The sequence below is a fragment of the Varroa destructor genome, unplaced genomic scaffold (assembly GCF_002443255.2).
Source record: "Varroa destructor unplaced genomic scaffold, Vdes_3.0 BEIS01000002.1, whole genome shotgun sequence".
Taxonomy (NCBI): Eukaryota; Metazoa; Arthropoda; class Arachnida; order Mesostigmata; family Varroidae; genus Varroa; species Varroa destructor.
This window is the reverse complement of record NW_019211455.1, coordinates 49653133-49669528: the sequence shown is the minus strand read 5'-3', so window position 1 is coordinate 49669528 and position 16396 is coordinate 49653133. Positions and strand designations below refer to the sequence as shown.

The 16396-nt window shown below is 40.6% G+C and overlaps 1 protein-coding gene across 2 annotated transcripts; it reads right to left on the bottom strand.

Annotated features, from left to right (window-relative positions):
* Window positions 1–11801: 11801 nt before the first annotated feature.
* LOC111244575 (uncharacterized) lies at window positions 11802–16136 on the bottom strand. Of its 2 annotated transcripts, none has more exons than XM_022791817.2 (4): window positions 15963–16136; window positions 12937–14064; window positions 12538–12669; window positions 11802–12119 (listed from the first exon to the last, which is right to left on the bottom strand). In XM_022791817.2, exons 1-4 carry the CDS (start codon window positions 16128–16130, stop codon window positions 11913–11915), a joined length of 1635 nt encoding a protein of 544 aa, XP_022647552.1. In that variant the 5' UTR covers window positions 16131–16136; the 3' UTR covers window positions 11802–11912. The 2 variants fall into 2 exon arrangements, with proteins under 2 accessions (XP_022647552.1, XP_022647553.1); XM_022791818.2 differs by having other exon boundaries at window positions 11982–12119; window positions 12519–12669.
* Window positions 16137–16396: the final 260 nt, after the last annotated feature.

Here is a 16396-nt window from a genome sequence, read left to right as displayed (position 1 = left end):
GTGCTATATAGACAGCTCTCCAGAAGCTGCTAGAGGTGTGGGAAAAGTATGTAAAAAAAAAAAAAAGGAGAGTACCATATTACAAAAAAAAGATATTCCTAACTTAAAAGTTATACAATTTCAAAGTCTACTGGATCCGTTTGCGGCCTAACACATGCATATGGGCGGATGCTTGCTGAGATCTCTGACAAGATATTTTATCCGCTCACTAAGAAAACCAGCGGGTGTTTCCTCAATCAGCGTACTCACGTTTTTTCCCGGAGGCCGCGTATTTTGTCACTCAACTCAGTTTAATTGCTTCACACCTTGCTTCAATAACAATACGATTGTTATAGGTTTAGATAGAGCAATTTAAGCTCTTCGGTAAGACAGGGCGAAGGTATCGTTTGTAAATCTCCTGCCCAAAACCCCTGGACATTAAGGTGGCCAGCGTCACAATGCTGCTCCTGGTATCAAGTGCTCTCTTGATAGTTGTGGTAGATTAGGTGTATGTCGATTTCTCTCCTGAGCTTTCTTGAAACTATAACGAGCACAGTGTATTCCCAGCTTTTTCGACGACTGAACAAATTAAAAATTCACATACAAAAGTACCGACTTTTGGCGCAACAGCCATGCGGATTTGAACCGAATATGGTGTTCCAGCGTGGAAGAGAATGCTTTCAACCACCCTTTATGGAGGAAGGTGCTCGGGCAGCTGAGAACCTCGCTAGGGGCGTAATCGTACACTTGTATACGCGGTTGTATAAAATTTCGAAATCACGCAGATTTAAATTTGGACGGGCCCTGCATTTTGTATTATTCCCAGCTGAAGTTCAATGATATCGACGATGAAGAGTGTGCCAAAGAAAGGCCTAAGCTAATTCAATGAAGTCGTCGAGTTTTCTAGCGTTTCTAACTGCCAATCTTAATTACAAAGCAAGCGCATTCCGACCCGCGGCTCTACGTGCAATGTTCCATGTTGTATCATAAGTTACTCAACAGTCGCCCTGTACTAATGAAGCGAGCCAATACAAAGCTGTGTTGGTTTGTACTTAATGCGCGGGTGGTGATGCTAATACAGACTTCGAAATGCGCAGGTAGCAGTAGGCGCTCAGTTGCTAAGACTAAAATGGTTCTGCTTTTTTAAACGTAAGCATAAGCTTATACCCTTCAAGCTGCTATAGCGCAAGCTTTATACTAAACAATTCTTAAAATTACTGAAAACTTCTATGATTGACTTTATTAATGCTAGTTAAATGTGTCCTATAAACTGATATTAAACTTGTGCCACATTCATCATACTGGATAGGTCTTAGTTAGAGGAGATCTTTGAGATATTACTTTATTTATTTATTCGTCAATGGAGACAGATTTAAATGATGAAGGCTATATAAGTACGATGTTCACTTACGCCGCATTTATGCATCTACGACTTTCTATAGTTGGACTAAAGCCGAGCACACAAACGAAAGTGGTCTTCCAAAACTAAGAGTACAGGTGCTTTCCTCTCTATGTAATTAGAAGCCAGTGTATTTTGTCAAATGCCGTATTCGTGCATCCACGATCAAATACTAGAAGTAGTAACAAAAAAAAAAAAAAACAAAAAAAAAAGCACCATTCATTTTAACGGTCTCGATTCGTCGCAAACTTAATCAATGCACAATGAACAACCTTTATGTTCACCTCTTTGTGTCATCAACTTAAATAGGTAGAAATGTATTTTTAAATAGCCAAGCTTATCAAAATGTGCTTATGGTGACACACAGCTGTGGCTGCCCGTAACTTTGGCATTTCTAGGTATAAGATCCCCATGATTCAAGTAGCAGACTTGTCGTAGACTTTCATACGTAGAAAAAGATCTCATACGCTATTCACTACAGAGGAGGCCCTTTGCCGGACAAGGAGGTAACTATGCACTACTGGTCTGGTATGTAAGATTATAGAACTATCAGTGTATCGGGTAACTCAATCTGTTAGAATAGAATCGATAGCTCAATCTGTTAGAACAGAAAGTTCCTATGTCTTTCGAGTAAACTGTTTTCTTACTTCTCTCCACCTGTTTACTTCTGTGTGCCGTTAGAAAGCGTACTGTGTTCTAGATAACTCGAAGAGACTCTAGAAAAAATGTTGTCCCAGGTAGGAAAAAGGTGCCATTTCGACACTTCCTCTATTTTATCGAAGATAAAACTCTACTGAAACAGGAGAGAACGCCCTGTGTACGCCAATGGCACTACGGCTGAGAAGATCGCTTAAGAGTGACTTCTTAAGCTAAAAAACGGTATTTAAGACCTAGAGAGTATACCCACCTCTGGCGAACCGTCTCAGTTTGAGTATGACTCACTAAAGGCATCCTTGAAGAAAGACAAATCGTAAGTCGGGCCCATAAACTCTCTAAATCCAACCAAAAATTACGAGTCAGCGTTGCACCTCAATATCTATCCGAGCGCCACGCGGTCAGTAACTGATTTTTCGTAGGATTTTTACCGGTGACGAGGAGTGGTGCCTGTGTTAAGATCGAAACGGGCGTCACAAAAGAAATCACGGCCTTCATCATGAGATCTTCATTGAAAAGAAAAGTTATGTTTTGTGGGACTGTAAGAAAATTTGCTTAGTACAGACGAGGAGGTTGGTCGGCATGTTTATTTGGCCTACTCGTATGAAGTCAGCAAGGTTATTCAAGAGAAAACACCCAATAGACGGGCCCAGATCATTCTGTTCCACGACAGCACGAAACCACATGCGGTAAACATCGTCTATGTTGCGGTCCTGGATTCCGAATTGGAGCTTTTTTTGCACCCTGTACGTTATTCGGGGCTTGGATCGGCATTTTCGCCAGCTACTAAGCCCTCACAACCCAAAACATGACTAGAAAACATCGAAACAAAATCGGCTACTTTCCTGTGGGGCGGCATACGTCGTTTGGTAGAAAGATGAAAGTTCTGAACAATTACAGGGATAATACATAACAATTTGTATATTGTCAATAGAATAAAAAAATCTAGTGCTTTTCATTCAATGAAAAATCGCGGGAATTTATCCAGCTTATTCACTATACATATAGTTCTCTATCATTCGCGGGTTATTCGATACAAACCAACATAGTTTAATCAACAGCCATATAACTTATACATATAGTCCGAGAGTAATCTTTACAAAACAATTGCAAGAGCAGGTTCAATTGTATGTTCGAGAAAGCCATCTTCGAGAGATTTTTCCTAACATCGATTCTATGTAATGCCTGGTTACAGTACCGTACGTAATACTCGAAATAGACACTGGAGTTTTTAGCATCAATAACCTTAAAAACGTATCTAAAGCTAAACGATAGTTTTATTAAAAGTTAAACTTCATTTAATTTTTCATGTTTATTCTAAGTATAAAAGATTTTTAAAAATTTTTAGAGATAAAACACAAATTATATACGAATTATTCTAAATTATGCTACGTTCTATGCTTCGGCGGAATGACTCACGTCACAAATAGCGATAAAAAAATTACATGATCATTTCTGGTCGCAGATGTATTGTCGTCCCCAAATAGTAGTTGACTTTATAAAAAAATCTTGTTAACATTTACTTTGATTTTAGCACTCATATAAAGCACATAATTTACATTGGTTCTATCGTAGTGACGTCGTAATTAAGAATGATGTATCCGTCTGGTAAAAAGTTTCGTTTTACTAATAGAGATAAACTGTTACGAAGTCCTTTTTATACGTTCATGATTAAGTCAATAGAAGTAAAAAAAAAAAAAACTAGTCATCTTGCTTTTACTTTATTATTAAACTGAAAGCTATGATCCTTCGTCGCGACTGCGGAGTACTCTATTTTTAATACCCTGTCACTTTTATGTTACAATATTCCCAATTTCCTTCTCTCGTATCAGAAACTAACTGAATTGGCCGATACAATAATTGAAAATGCTTTCAGGAAAAAAAAACCGTTCACTTATTCGGCATTTCAACTCTAAGGGCTAGAAGCTGATCGTATGACTTACTAAGCTACTGGTACTGGTATCTCCCCATGATGTATTTAAAAATCCCAAATAAGTTAAATGTTTATTAGCGAAAGTTTATGCGAACGGAATAACATGGTGCAGACCAGCCACTTAGCAGAGAACGCAGAAGCTAACACTGAGACCGCAGCTACGGTTCTGTCCGCTCTGCAATTCATATTTTCGGGTTTTAGGACCACATCATTTAGCGTCCGTCTAGAAGTAACATTTAAAGGCAGTGGCGAAAGTGAGCTATTTCATTAAATTTAAAAGCTCTAGAACGAACACCGCTAAATCCATTTTTAATCCCAGTAATAGAGTTTTTTTGATAAGGCCTATCACAATTGGCCCGGTGGGGAGGTATCGCTTAAAAGCTGTAAATAAACATCCCCTCTTATACAAGCACACTCGCGCCCCTTTTTTTTTATCGCCTGCGCGTACCTTTCCGTGCGAGGTGTTTTATCATAGTGAATAGTGGATATAGGTGAATAGAGCGAGGAATAAACACATAACATCGATGTTACTGCGAATGAGTATCATAAAAAAAAATTGGATTATCGTATTATCGGCCTGCGTATGGACATCATCCTAGCTTCTTGCTGTGTTTAGCCACACAGAATTATAGGACATATTTTGCTGGTTTAATGATCTTTGAAATTAAAAGGCTGTATTTTAATAGCTGCAATTCCTAGGTTCAATAGTTTTATGAAACGAGTGAAAATGTTGCTTTTAGATCGTTGGCAAACCACATCACTTTCATCGTACAAAATAAACACGCAACCGTCAATTGAAAAAATTCAGTAGCTGACTTTATTATTAAATTGTTGCTATTTGAAGTACTGACCTCTGCAGTAGTAGTAGTAGTGATCGCACATCCCGATCATGGATTGACTAATAGTGTCAAGAGTGAATGAAACAAGCTTGTTCTATTCTGATCAGTTTGATATCAACTGAACCTAACACAGGACTGAAAAATGATATATGTAAAATGTTGCTCTGGGACACTATAACACTATAAAGTGCTTAAACGCAAGAAAAATCTGAGTTATACACATAGACATTTATTACGAGGCCTTAAGTAATTTACCAATACTGCGATACAACTGCGATATCTGCTACTGCTACCACCACACGCTATGGCTGGCAGAACAGAAACAAGCAGAGGAAGTTATGCGTTAACTTGGAAGAAGCTTGTAATATTGCCGCGCAAAGTGGAGGTGTTGCATGCCGTACGTAACCAAACGAGCACTTTCGCAATGTGAACGAAGAATATCCTTCTATAAAGTGAAACTAATAACTAAAAACCTGCCTACTAATGCTTGTTTATTGTGTTTTTTTTTATATAAATTCTGTGTATGTTTATCGATGACGGTTGGCCTATTATTCGCTTCGCTTCGTATTAAGCGCTTGGCCTAAATGAACTGACTAAAGCTAATTTGCCTTTCTTCACAAACTTCGTTCTGATTATATTGCAATCCCCATCCCACCTATTGTTCTCTATTAAAAGTTATATGTAGTTGAAGTTGCAAGAAGAATGTAAGAGATCACATACAACTTTGGTGGTTACCAGTTTGCAACTGTCAACTAAAGCTATTATTTTATGTCATTGACATTCTGAGTAGTTGAACCGCCGAATAGAAATCGTCTACTCTTAACAATAATCCAATAAGTTTTAATAAACCACGAAGACACAATTATGTTATTAACATTATTATACATTAGGATTATGTTATTGTATATTAAGTATAGTGTAACAATAACAAGAGACAATGGTAAGCTTGAAATTCGGGAAACATTGTGGCCCCACAGAAACGAGTATTGAGTTTCCGATTCTAGACTTTTACGATACATATTTTATATGGCAAAACGACAGATTGTTTACCCACCATCTGTTAACACCTGGTCTATTCTAATGCGAGATATAGGTTATCGTAAAAATTGTGTTCGACAGAGTAAGAAAAACCGAAAGAACAATTTCCAACATCTCATATATTTTTATATGTGAAAAAAAGAAAGTTGACGCAGGCGGATGATGAGATGCGCTGTGTTTCAATAGGATTTTGTTCTTTCTACTATGATTCGAAACCGCCTATAGCGCGACTCACAAAAATAGTGCTTCCGTAAGTTGTTAAACGTGCCGACCCTTGAAGCAGCGTCTATTGGATTACGGTTAGCCTCCAATAAATAACACAGGTTGGCCTTTTCTGCGCACAGCAGGCTTTGCAGGTACATGATTGAACCTTTAGAAAAAAATGGCCAGTAATACGCGACTTCGTAGGGTTGGAACCAGGAAGATCATGTTGTATTTTGGTTGTTGTGTTATTTAATGTGAATTATTTATACTCGACGAAATGACAAAAGATCCAAGCGTCGAAGTAATGCAAACATCTTTTGAACAACAGCCAAACAACGGTATTGACGGCTCAGAAGCAAACTCAAACACAGGCACTAACTCTTCCACATACAGAATGGAAAAAAACGGATATAACTCATGAGGTGCATCGTAACGAGGGCCTTCAAGGTATCACGGTGTACTGTACAAAGCGTAACAAAATAGTTCGTGCAGCTTGCAGGACCACCGACGAAGCGGATTCAGCTGGATAATGCATATAATATATATATGTATATATATATATATATATATATATATATGTAGGTGTGTCATGTGCCAATAGGCTATTGAAGAGGAGCTGGGCATTTTACGAGGTGCCTGAACAACACTTTACTGGACAGTCATATCATGGGCTATATCACGTTTCTATTTCCCGTATCAAAGCACTAAAGCGTGAGGCGGCAGACCTCAACTGCGGAAGAAGCTAACCAGAACATATCCACGCTAGCAAACTTTCCTGCAGTGACGAACCCGCCGACAAGCCTATGCTGCCTTTCAGTTACAGCATCATTGACCCCTTAAGCCGGTGTTACGGAAGCTACTATCCAGAAAAGCTTCCATAGTTGTATGAGCTTTTTCAGGGATGGATATCGACAATGTTTTTAGTGGAACAGACGGATATCTTAACACAACAGCGCGCTCTATAACGACCTTCCTCCAAGCAGTATAGCAGGAATGCACAACGTTTGGGAAAGATAAGTTTATGTTCGCGATGGAAAGCTCTGCAATAAACTGAAATCAGTCTACTCAGAGTCCGAACTCTATGTAGCGTCCGCGCTTTTCTTTGCACCAGGGAGGTTACCAGCGACATCCTGACTAATAAGGTAGCCGGGAATAACGCTGTATTCTCAGCATCCCATTGCCGAGCGCATACCGACAAGAACGGACTATCAAGCTACGGAGGTAAAGTAGCCAAAAAATCGTTTATGACTTCACCAGGGGAATTATCATTTTACGAGTGGATACATAAAAAAAGGACAAGAAGGAAAGGACGAATTGTCAACAGAAAGCTCCGATGAGACTGAACAACACCTCTTTATCACCTCCGCCTACGATGGATCAGCAGAAATGGCAAACTGCCAAGTCCTTTTGAACCAACATTAGTGAGGGCTCACCAACAATCCGTTTGTTCCAGACTGAGTCAACGCTGCCATATGGATGGCCCGTTTAACGCATGCTGCAGCTATTGAACACTTGTTGAACCAAGCACTGATCACAATAAGGGCACATACTCCATTCAATCACGGCAAGTAACGCTCATACACGCTAGCGCTACCTACACCAAATGCCCGGGACATCGTTACAATAATGGTAACCTAGGCAACTAGGTCCTTGGGAGGTTACTGCTTCGCACACTGTCGTGCCTGGAAGGCAGTGAACCCCCGTCGTACTGGCAGCGAAGGATCAGTCTTCTACAACCACTGAGTGGAAACCTCGCACTGCACTGAGCCGGGGATTCGAGCCCCATGTAAAGATGGCAGCAGCCTACGTGCGTGTCGTGGATAGGGTTCTGTCTCTGATGTCGGTCAAGAAGTTCGACGGCGAAGTTTAGGCCGCGTCTTCAGCCCATCATAAGTCACCTACTTCAATTGCTGAGGACGTCACTACTTGGTGCCAAACGTTCCTTGCCCGCGCAGCGAATTCTTTTCCATAAATGGATAGTGAGTCATTTTTGTCGAGCGGATCTACTGGATGGACATCTGCAGAAATAGGTGCGATGAGAACGCCAGTACATCTTTATTTGATTCCAAGAAAAAAGACCATTTCCCCAGCGGCTAAACACCTGTTAAAGCGTACCCATGAAATAATTCCGGAATGATCAATGCCGAGAACTACTGGCAGATACTGTACTCATATTAGACACACACCGAAGATACGCCGACAACTTTCCGCGTCTAGGGCTGCTCGACGATGAACTTTTACATCGCATTTAGAAGGTACTGGCTCCAACGGCTATGTCAACGCCTATCCAGCTCAAATGCTCTAAGTCTTTTTCGACCGAGCCGTTCCAGCAGTGGCATATCACCTTCATACGTGATACGATAGTATGATTATAGAGAGAACATCGAACAACTAACTCCGCTAATGGAAAGATGACCAAAATGTATCGATCAGAAGGAAATGAACTCGCGCAATGAATGAGTGAACTGAAATTTGCCGACAAATTGCTTCTGGCCGAATGAGCCTTAACCTTTTGCGTACTCGTATCTTTACAATAAATCTCGTTAGCTAAGAGCGGAAATTTGCGGAAGTCAATGTTGACTTCCGCAAATTTCGCGCTAAAACAGCGCTAAAGCGTTGTTTAAACGCTCAGTAGTCACATCGGTACGCGATCTGAGGTCAATAACATTCAACGCGTGCTTATGTCTAGATTGTAGACAACCCAGTGATGGATATTTGGCGATAGGATGGCATTAAGCACACTCTCTAGGAATGCTTGCACGGTATGATCTTGTGAGATTGTTGTCAAGCTAGTTAGTTGTAGTCCTACGAACTCTGTACAATCCGGCACCGTCACAAGGACTATATGAGTACATGGGTACGACTATAGCTATTGAACTTATTTGTAAGGGAACTGCCTAACAAGGATCAATAAATACCTAAAACCGTGGGAACGTAAAGGGAATCGAAAAGCATTCTTGATCTAGATGAAAAACCAAGGCCAGCTATTTATTAACATTTACGGCTATTTAAGAAGATACTTAAAGCAGATATTGCTCGAAAACGTATTGTTGACCTCACGTTCGTCACTGTGCTCAAAAGGGCTATCGTTTGCTCATTCTCTATTCAATGAAGAAACATTTGATTTTACAACATATATATATATATAGGTAAGTACGTCGGCAGCATCATTATACGTAGCTATGATATACTTAAGCTTTACCTATTGTGTTAAGAGGGGTGCAGATATGAATGCGAATAAGATATAAGAGGGGTGCAAATGAAAAAAAAAAATGTCATGATCTTGTTAGCCTTGCTTAGGTTAACTTGCCTTTTTGTCCATGAGTTTTTAGCATTCGATGATTGTGTATTCTTCAATAGTTCTGAGTAAATGAGGAGTTCTCAGTGATAATCGGTGATCGTTTAGACGATTGAGCAGCATTTACCTTAGATATATGGAATGCAGTGTGGTGTCCTGTAAGAGTGTATCGTACCACTCTGGCAACAATCGTCAAACAGGATAATACAGTATGAATCTATCCAGGACATCCAAAAGAGTTTTGGCACGTAATAACATATTTTATTTAGGACGCAGACATTTCAAAAATCATTTTTCTTCTCTCTCTCTAACAAACATTGAATTTTATAGCGCATAATAATAATACGCTTTATCGTAACGTTTTAGTATTGCGATGGTGGGGATCATGTGGCAATAATTCATGGAGTCGCTACTGCGTAAAAGAGAGATAGCAAGGGAAGTCCATATGCAAACGGCGTGCAGCCTTCATCAGGAATATGCGACGTTTCATAAATGTAACTGGGTGTGGCGCCGCTTTGCAGAATGACAACACCGTTTATTAGGACGCCACAGACAAAACGAACTGTGGTTCGCTAGCGGAGGTTGCAGTTGGTATCACTTAGATCGTAAGGCACTTCTTACGCCAAAGCGAGCCTTTGAGGCCAACATAGGCTATAATCCTTCAGCACAAGTCAGTGAGTGGCTACCGGAAAAGCAACATCTCAGCTGCACACTCCACGAAGCTACATTACGAAAGCCTGTTTCGACTGCCCCACTAGAGTATATGTAAGCATGTGAATAGTTTCGCTTATAGATATATCATGCATAAGTAGAAAGGCTCAGTCCGTTTGTCTTGAGATCTCGACTGCGGCTTCTGCAAGAAACGGCAAGACCGAAGCCCCACAGGTTTATCCACGATGTGAAAACGCCGTATTTATTATACCTATAGAGGAGGATATACGCTGTGATATTGGTTTTCGCCGTTAGCACTTGCTTTCTTTCCTAGGCTTTATTCGCTAGTGTTACCGGTTCTCTTTTTACAGAGGAACGTCACACCATTTGTCCACTGATTCTACACAATTTCAAATGAGCATCAGCAGGTGTTCAGCAGCGATACTGTTACCCAAAATACAATACCGCAGTCACGAGCGAACAAATGTATTCAGATATCAAGATACAAAGATTAAGATGATAGCGATCGTATGCTTTTGAAGATGCCCTATTTTCAAAGTGGATTTTCCCTGAGGCCACAAGCATTGTCCACCTCGGGTTCATTTGAGGTCTCGCTGAGTCCTATTTTGTTTCATGCGATACTATACCGGTTATATATATTGGCCAATAAGCAATTTACGGGCTATTGTGTATACACGTTCTCCATGTGTTCTGCAGGTGTTTCGCCGATCTAGGAAATTATTCAGTCTTTCACTCCTTGCACACCTCAGCCACGACAAGGTAAGAGAACGCAAACTTTTGGTCGATAGGTAAATGGAGAACTTAACACGAGTACATTACGTTTAACCAGAAATCAGTTTTGATTCATGATCGTAACCGTTACGTCAGTAGACAAAGTGTACAACTTATTTTTATTTATCGACTGATGTCTGTTGAGGGGAGGTAGTAAACGCGAGCTTTCCCGTTGCACAACAATACATCTATTATAGGATAGAAACAATCACTGAAAGACTGTGGTCGTCTTTCGTCTTATCCACGCAGATACGTTGCTTAATTCCGAATGATACACAGCAAAGGATCACGCTATCAGAATACGAATTCTATGCACAGATCCTGCTTTTTACATAGCGCGTACGTGAGGTGAAGCTTCACATTTAACACATTGCCGACGGAATCGCACGCATACGAAACAGAAATTTTGACCATGTAACCTAACCATGCAGATCTATTCCATTCACAAGCGCGACATACATGTACGACGATTGGCTAGTTTTGCCAGATAGATTGCCACACAGGAATATAACCGACCTGTTCCTTAGACAATAGATTTCGTGCAGATTAAAGCAAGCAACCTTTAAAAAAACCAAAGTTTCAGTATTCAGTAGAATCCGGCATATATTAGTATTATTAATATGGCGCTCTAGAGCCTACGAAGTCACCACTCGTCTAGACAAGTACTTGTTAACGCTTCCGTTACGATGCTGCATATAGCAGAATCACAAACCTGTTGTCGTAAGTGTAGTAGACAAAGGCATAATCCCTGCTCCTATTTACCTTAATCGTTTCGAAGTAAAGCACCTGAGGTCATTATTAAGAAGGTCCATTCAGAGAGTTGCAGTAAAACCGTTAGCGTTCGATATTTTCCACCATGCAAACAGCATTTCAAGAGCAGGCTAGTAAATTTCTCCTTGCTCAAACATAGTACTGCTCTGTGGAATAATCAATATTGTTTGAAAAGGCCTACTCACATTCTAAGTTGGCCACAACGAGATTAAATAAACACAACATTACTATGTATCCATATGTCAGAAATTTATCTATCATTTTCCGTGTTTTTTTTTTCGGGTAACTAACATCAGATCAAATAAATACGGATTCGGAGAGAGAACGTATTTAAATTCTTTCCATTGGAACATTTTAGTAATCCCCTTGTCCATGGTTTCCACTGTATCCACCAAAATCGAACACTAGGGAGTCGCCCAGTGACTCGTGAAAATGAGGCTCCGGAAATGAGACTGCGTTTCCATTGTAGCGTGACGCTAAAACGCGACGCATTCGTCGCTCTCGTCTTCGGAGAACCTCTTCGCGCATGTGCTTGTTTAACGGCGGCTTAGCCCAGCTTACCTGAAAGGACACGATGTTCTCATTTATGAACGACCAAATGTGAACTATTTCGGAACAGATAACGACTATAGCCGTTTAGTCTCCTCGTAATAGAAACGTTCTTTTTTTTTTTTTTTTCTGTAACTCAGTTAGGTTTTTAATGTTAACTTACTGTGCTATGAATAGCAATAGATTTTCTATTCCAAGAAAAACAACGATACAAACTAGGTCCCTATCGCACCATATTTATATAAAGATCTTCTGGCTGTAATATTCGACGAATATAGTTATGACATTTTCCCGTGTAATCCCGGGCAACCGCTTAAGATGTCAACCATTTGAATGCACGTAAGCACTTCTTACGCCTCTTGTCCTAAAAACAAGGCATGAGAAATGCTACACAATATTTGAAACACGTACTTATTAACTCATTTCATACTTTTAGGGTTTGTCCATCAAGCTCGAGGTCTCTGCACGCTTCCATCGCGGCTTCCGCACGTTCTCGGCTCACGAAATGCACGAAACCAAAGTCTCTAATAACTTTTACTCGTTCTACCTCAATCCCTCGTTCCTGCGCCGGATTCAAAATAACGAAAACGCTCAATATTTAGACAGACCTAATATCATGGGCTGATTCATACTTACGTGACGAAAAGTCAAATAGTATCGTACATACTGCCACTCTCTACGATTTTCATCGCAGTCTACTATGGCACAGACCACTAGACCATACGTAAACTAGACCATAGGCAATATTCGAAGTTCTATACCAATACTAAACATAATGGCCGTTTGGTGATTCTCTAAAACATGCACAACAGTAGCCGACGTTACAAACCTCGATCGCCTTTCGAAGATCGCCTTCGCTGGTAGGTGGTGCAATATTTTTAATGTAAAGCACTTTTACATTTTTCATCACGTGCTCGGCTGGCTCTTGTTCGGGATCCGCCCAGTCTACGACTACTTCGCATCCCCATGGCCGAATAGCTACAATTGCATCTTTGGCAACCATGGCTTTCTTCGTTGATGTGAATTCCACAAAGCAAAAGCCACGATTTTGCGATGAGCCCGGATACGTGTACAGAACGACATCAACAACGCCTGACAGGTATCGCTGAAAGTAGGAAAGTATATCAGGTTGGGTTTTATTCTTTGGAATATTGGCGACATATAATCTCCTGCCCATTTCTGTCGTCGCTATTAAACCCTCTTCGAGTGGTGTCGCTTGTGATGGTTGCGAGATGGGCAAAGGCGGGGCTGGTATAGGCATCAGGGCCACTGCTGCCGTAGCCGATGACGGTGTTGCTGCTGCTGCTGCTGTTGTTGTTGTCAGTGATGACGCTGATGGCACAGGCATTGTCGCTGAAGATGCCACTAGCATTTCAGGTGTAACCGAAACTGGCGCGTTAGCGCCGACAAGGACGGTGGCAAGAGCAACAGCAGAAGGTGCGGTAATAACACCAACTGTTGCTGTCCTTACTTCATTTTGTGCTGATTGTTGTGTCATGGGCCTAGTCGCATCAGAAAATACCTTACTATCGTCCTGCGAGAGGACGACAGCTTGCGGTACTTCGGCCGTAGGAGACTGTCGTTCTGAGAGATCAGTTCGCTCGTCATCAGTTTTATCGATGCATGACGATGCTACTGAAGCTGACGTAGTTGTCGGAGGTGGTTGATGCTGAGGATATGTCGGTGGCTTTGACTGAAGAACCCAATTCTCGGTTTTGACCTTTAGTCGTTTTATTCCTTCGTCAGAAATAATTGCCCCATTTAGCTCTAACTCGGCGCTCATGGCGTGTTCTTCATTTTGATACGTAGCTGTTGCTTTACCGGTTAAAATCCCGCTGGAGTTTATAAAGAGTGTCAGGCGCACTAACGAAGCAAGCCCACCTGAGTCATTTAGAGAAATACATAGCCGTACAAGCTGAGCCAGCGACACCGTATTGGGTATACGAGATATATGAACCTGAATAAAAACCATTATGGAAATACTTTAATACTGGTGGACTCTGCAGATCACTTGTAATTAGGATTGCTGATCAACGTACAGCGTTTAGTAGAGAGAGTATTGTGCCGCTGACAGAACTGGCAGACATGTCTATACGTTAGATCACTGGAAATCTTTTTGCTAGGAACCCTTTACAAGTTCCCTATAGCAGCACTGGGAAATAAATAATTTTCATCGCCCAGTGCAGCTAATCCAATGACGCTATTTAAGTTAAAAATACTTTCATAATATCAAAACGAGTCTTATTATATGGCAGGACGGAGTCTAACAACACGAATGCTTAAAGCATCGTGTCTTAGCATAGCAACACTATTTTTGTCTATTTATCTGGACGTTCCCTATTACGCACAAATTCAAATAGATGAAACTTTACTGATATTCTAATGAGTGATACCTTGAAGGCATGAAAATGCTCGTACCTAAGGTTTTAGCCATTAGTACCTTAAAGCGTCGTTCTTCTCCTTAATTTCCCTAGCAAACAATTTACTGCAGTTATTCCGTAGCTGTTTTCAACAATGGGACCAGCTATTGCTTTATTTTATATCATTACTTTGCAGAAACCATCCAATTTCTCTATTCCGTACTTTCATTGCAACTGACTCGTCACTCTGCAGTCGTTAGTGCATTCTCCTATAAGTTACCCACTAACTTATTTATTTCGTTGTAACAAGGTGAACTGTCAAATCCAAAAATCTTAGAAATCTCAGACCATTTCTGAAAATCTAAGTGATTTTTAAACACGCTCTCAACAGCTCTTAACCGTCTTAAAAGCAATTTCGCCCCAGAGTGTTTTCTCATACATTCGGGCGCATAGGACAAGGTTCGACTCCTGACTCAAAACAGTGTAGGATAGGATTGTTGAAAGGATTTATTTAAAGGCGGCGTGTGCCACTCCAGCACAGTTTCTATGCAATCATCAAATTATAGCCCCTTACATATTCGTAATTGGCTTGCGATGCATAAAGGCAAAAGTTCCGCTAAAATAATCTTTCATTGTGTTGGAATCCCAGAGCTGTGTATCACTCTCTACGACTTCCAAAAACTGTTGCTGTTATTCGTGCCTGTTCTATGCAACAGTCTTAAGCAATAATCGGACGTAAGCTCGTTTCCGTACTTAACTTATTAAGTTAAGCACGGATTTCGTAGTCTCCTTGTTCACAGTCGTTGAAGCATTTAGCTTTGATTAGATGTTATTCGGTGATGCAAAAAACAATTAGGTCCTATCGTAAAACAGGAAGAATTTAATTTAAGAGTGATGAAGATTATTTTGCTGACCTAGTTAACAATAGTCGTCAGGAAAAGATATCTTCTCGTGCCTGCTGGACTTGTATTGCCCACAGCCGACTACTATATATATATATATACACTTCTAGCCATCTACCTATGAAATGACTGGATCATCAGACGCCAGGTTTCAACAATAAATTGGGCAGTTGTACATTGAACTCAGTTATTTAATAACCTTAGCATATAGTCCATAGCGAGAAACCTCTGTGGCTTAATACGCTTTTGTTTACTTCTTTGTCTGTTTGGACTCATTTGTCATTTGCCTCTACTTCTGTAACCCACAGGACACGCCACGGATGGGGAGATCAGCCAAGTTTCGCCGCCCCATACCCGTCTCTGCGGACATATGTAAGTGAAAAATAAACTTGAGCAGAACTCAATAAGGATATGAATTGTATATATTTATAACAACGCTCAAGCGGTCGTTGAAACAGCAGACACTCATGTTTACGTTACGCCTTCCTTTTTTCGTACACTTGAGACACTAATACATTGGATAATTCTGCCCGCTCAAATATGGCCCCAAAGGTGTAGTTAGTTTACTCGAGGGCGCTTCCATTTCAACTCACCTCGCAAAGATCATCGAGCTCATTGTCAGCAATACCTGCGAGCCTGAACGTCTCTTCTGAGGGGCCAATAACTACCTCGAACTGCTGAAATTCCCTTAATAATGCGTGTATTTCTTCAAGGTCTTTTAAAGGTTTTACTTTCAAACAACTCGCTGAAGTCGTAGCCATCTTTCGTTATTTTTAGTCAGCTTCGTTATGGCTAATTAAATGACCAGCTTTCAATCCTTAAGCATCAAGTTTTCGTCGAAAGATATAGCCAAACAGTGTTTTGTTTAGGTTAGGTTTTTGTACACTGCGCACGTACTTATTTTTCCTACTCAAACTAGACTGCCAGCTGCGTCCTATTTATCTATCAAGTGAGAAAGTCTGTTAACTATGTAATAACGGCAAACACTTTGTGTGCCAGATTCGTGAGATAAGAACGCGATGCTTTA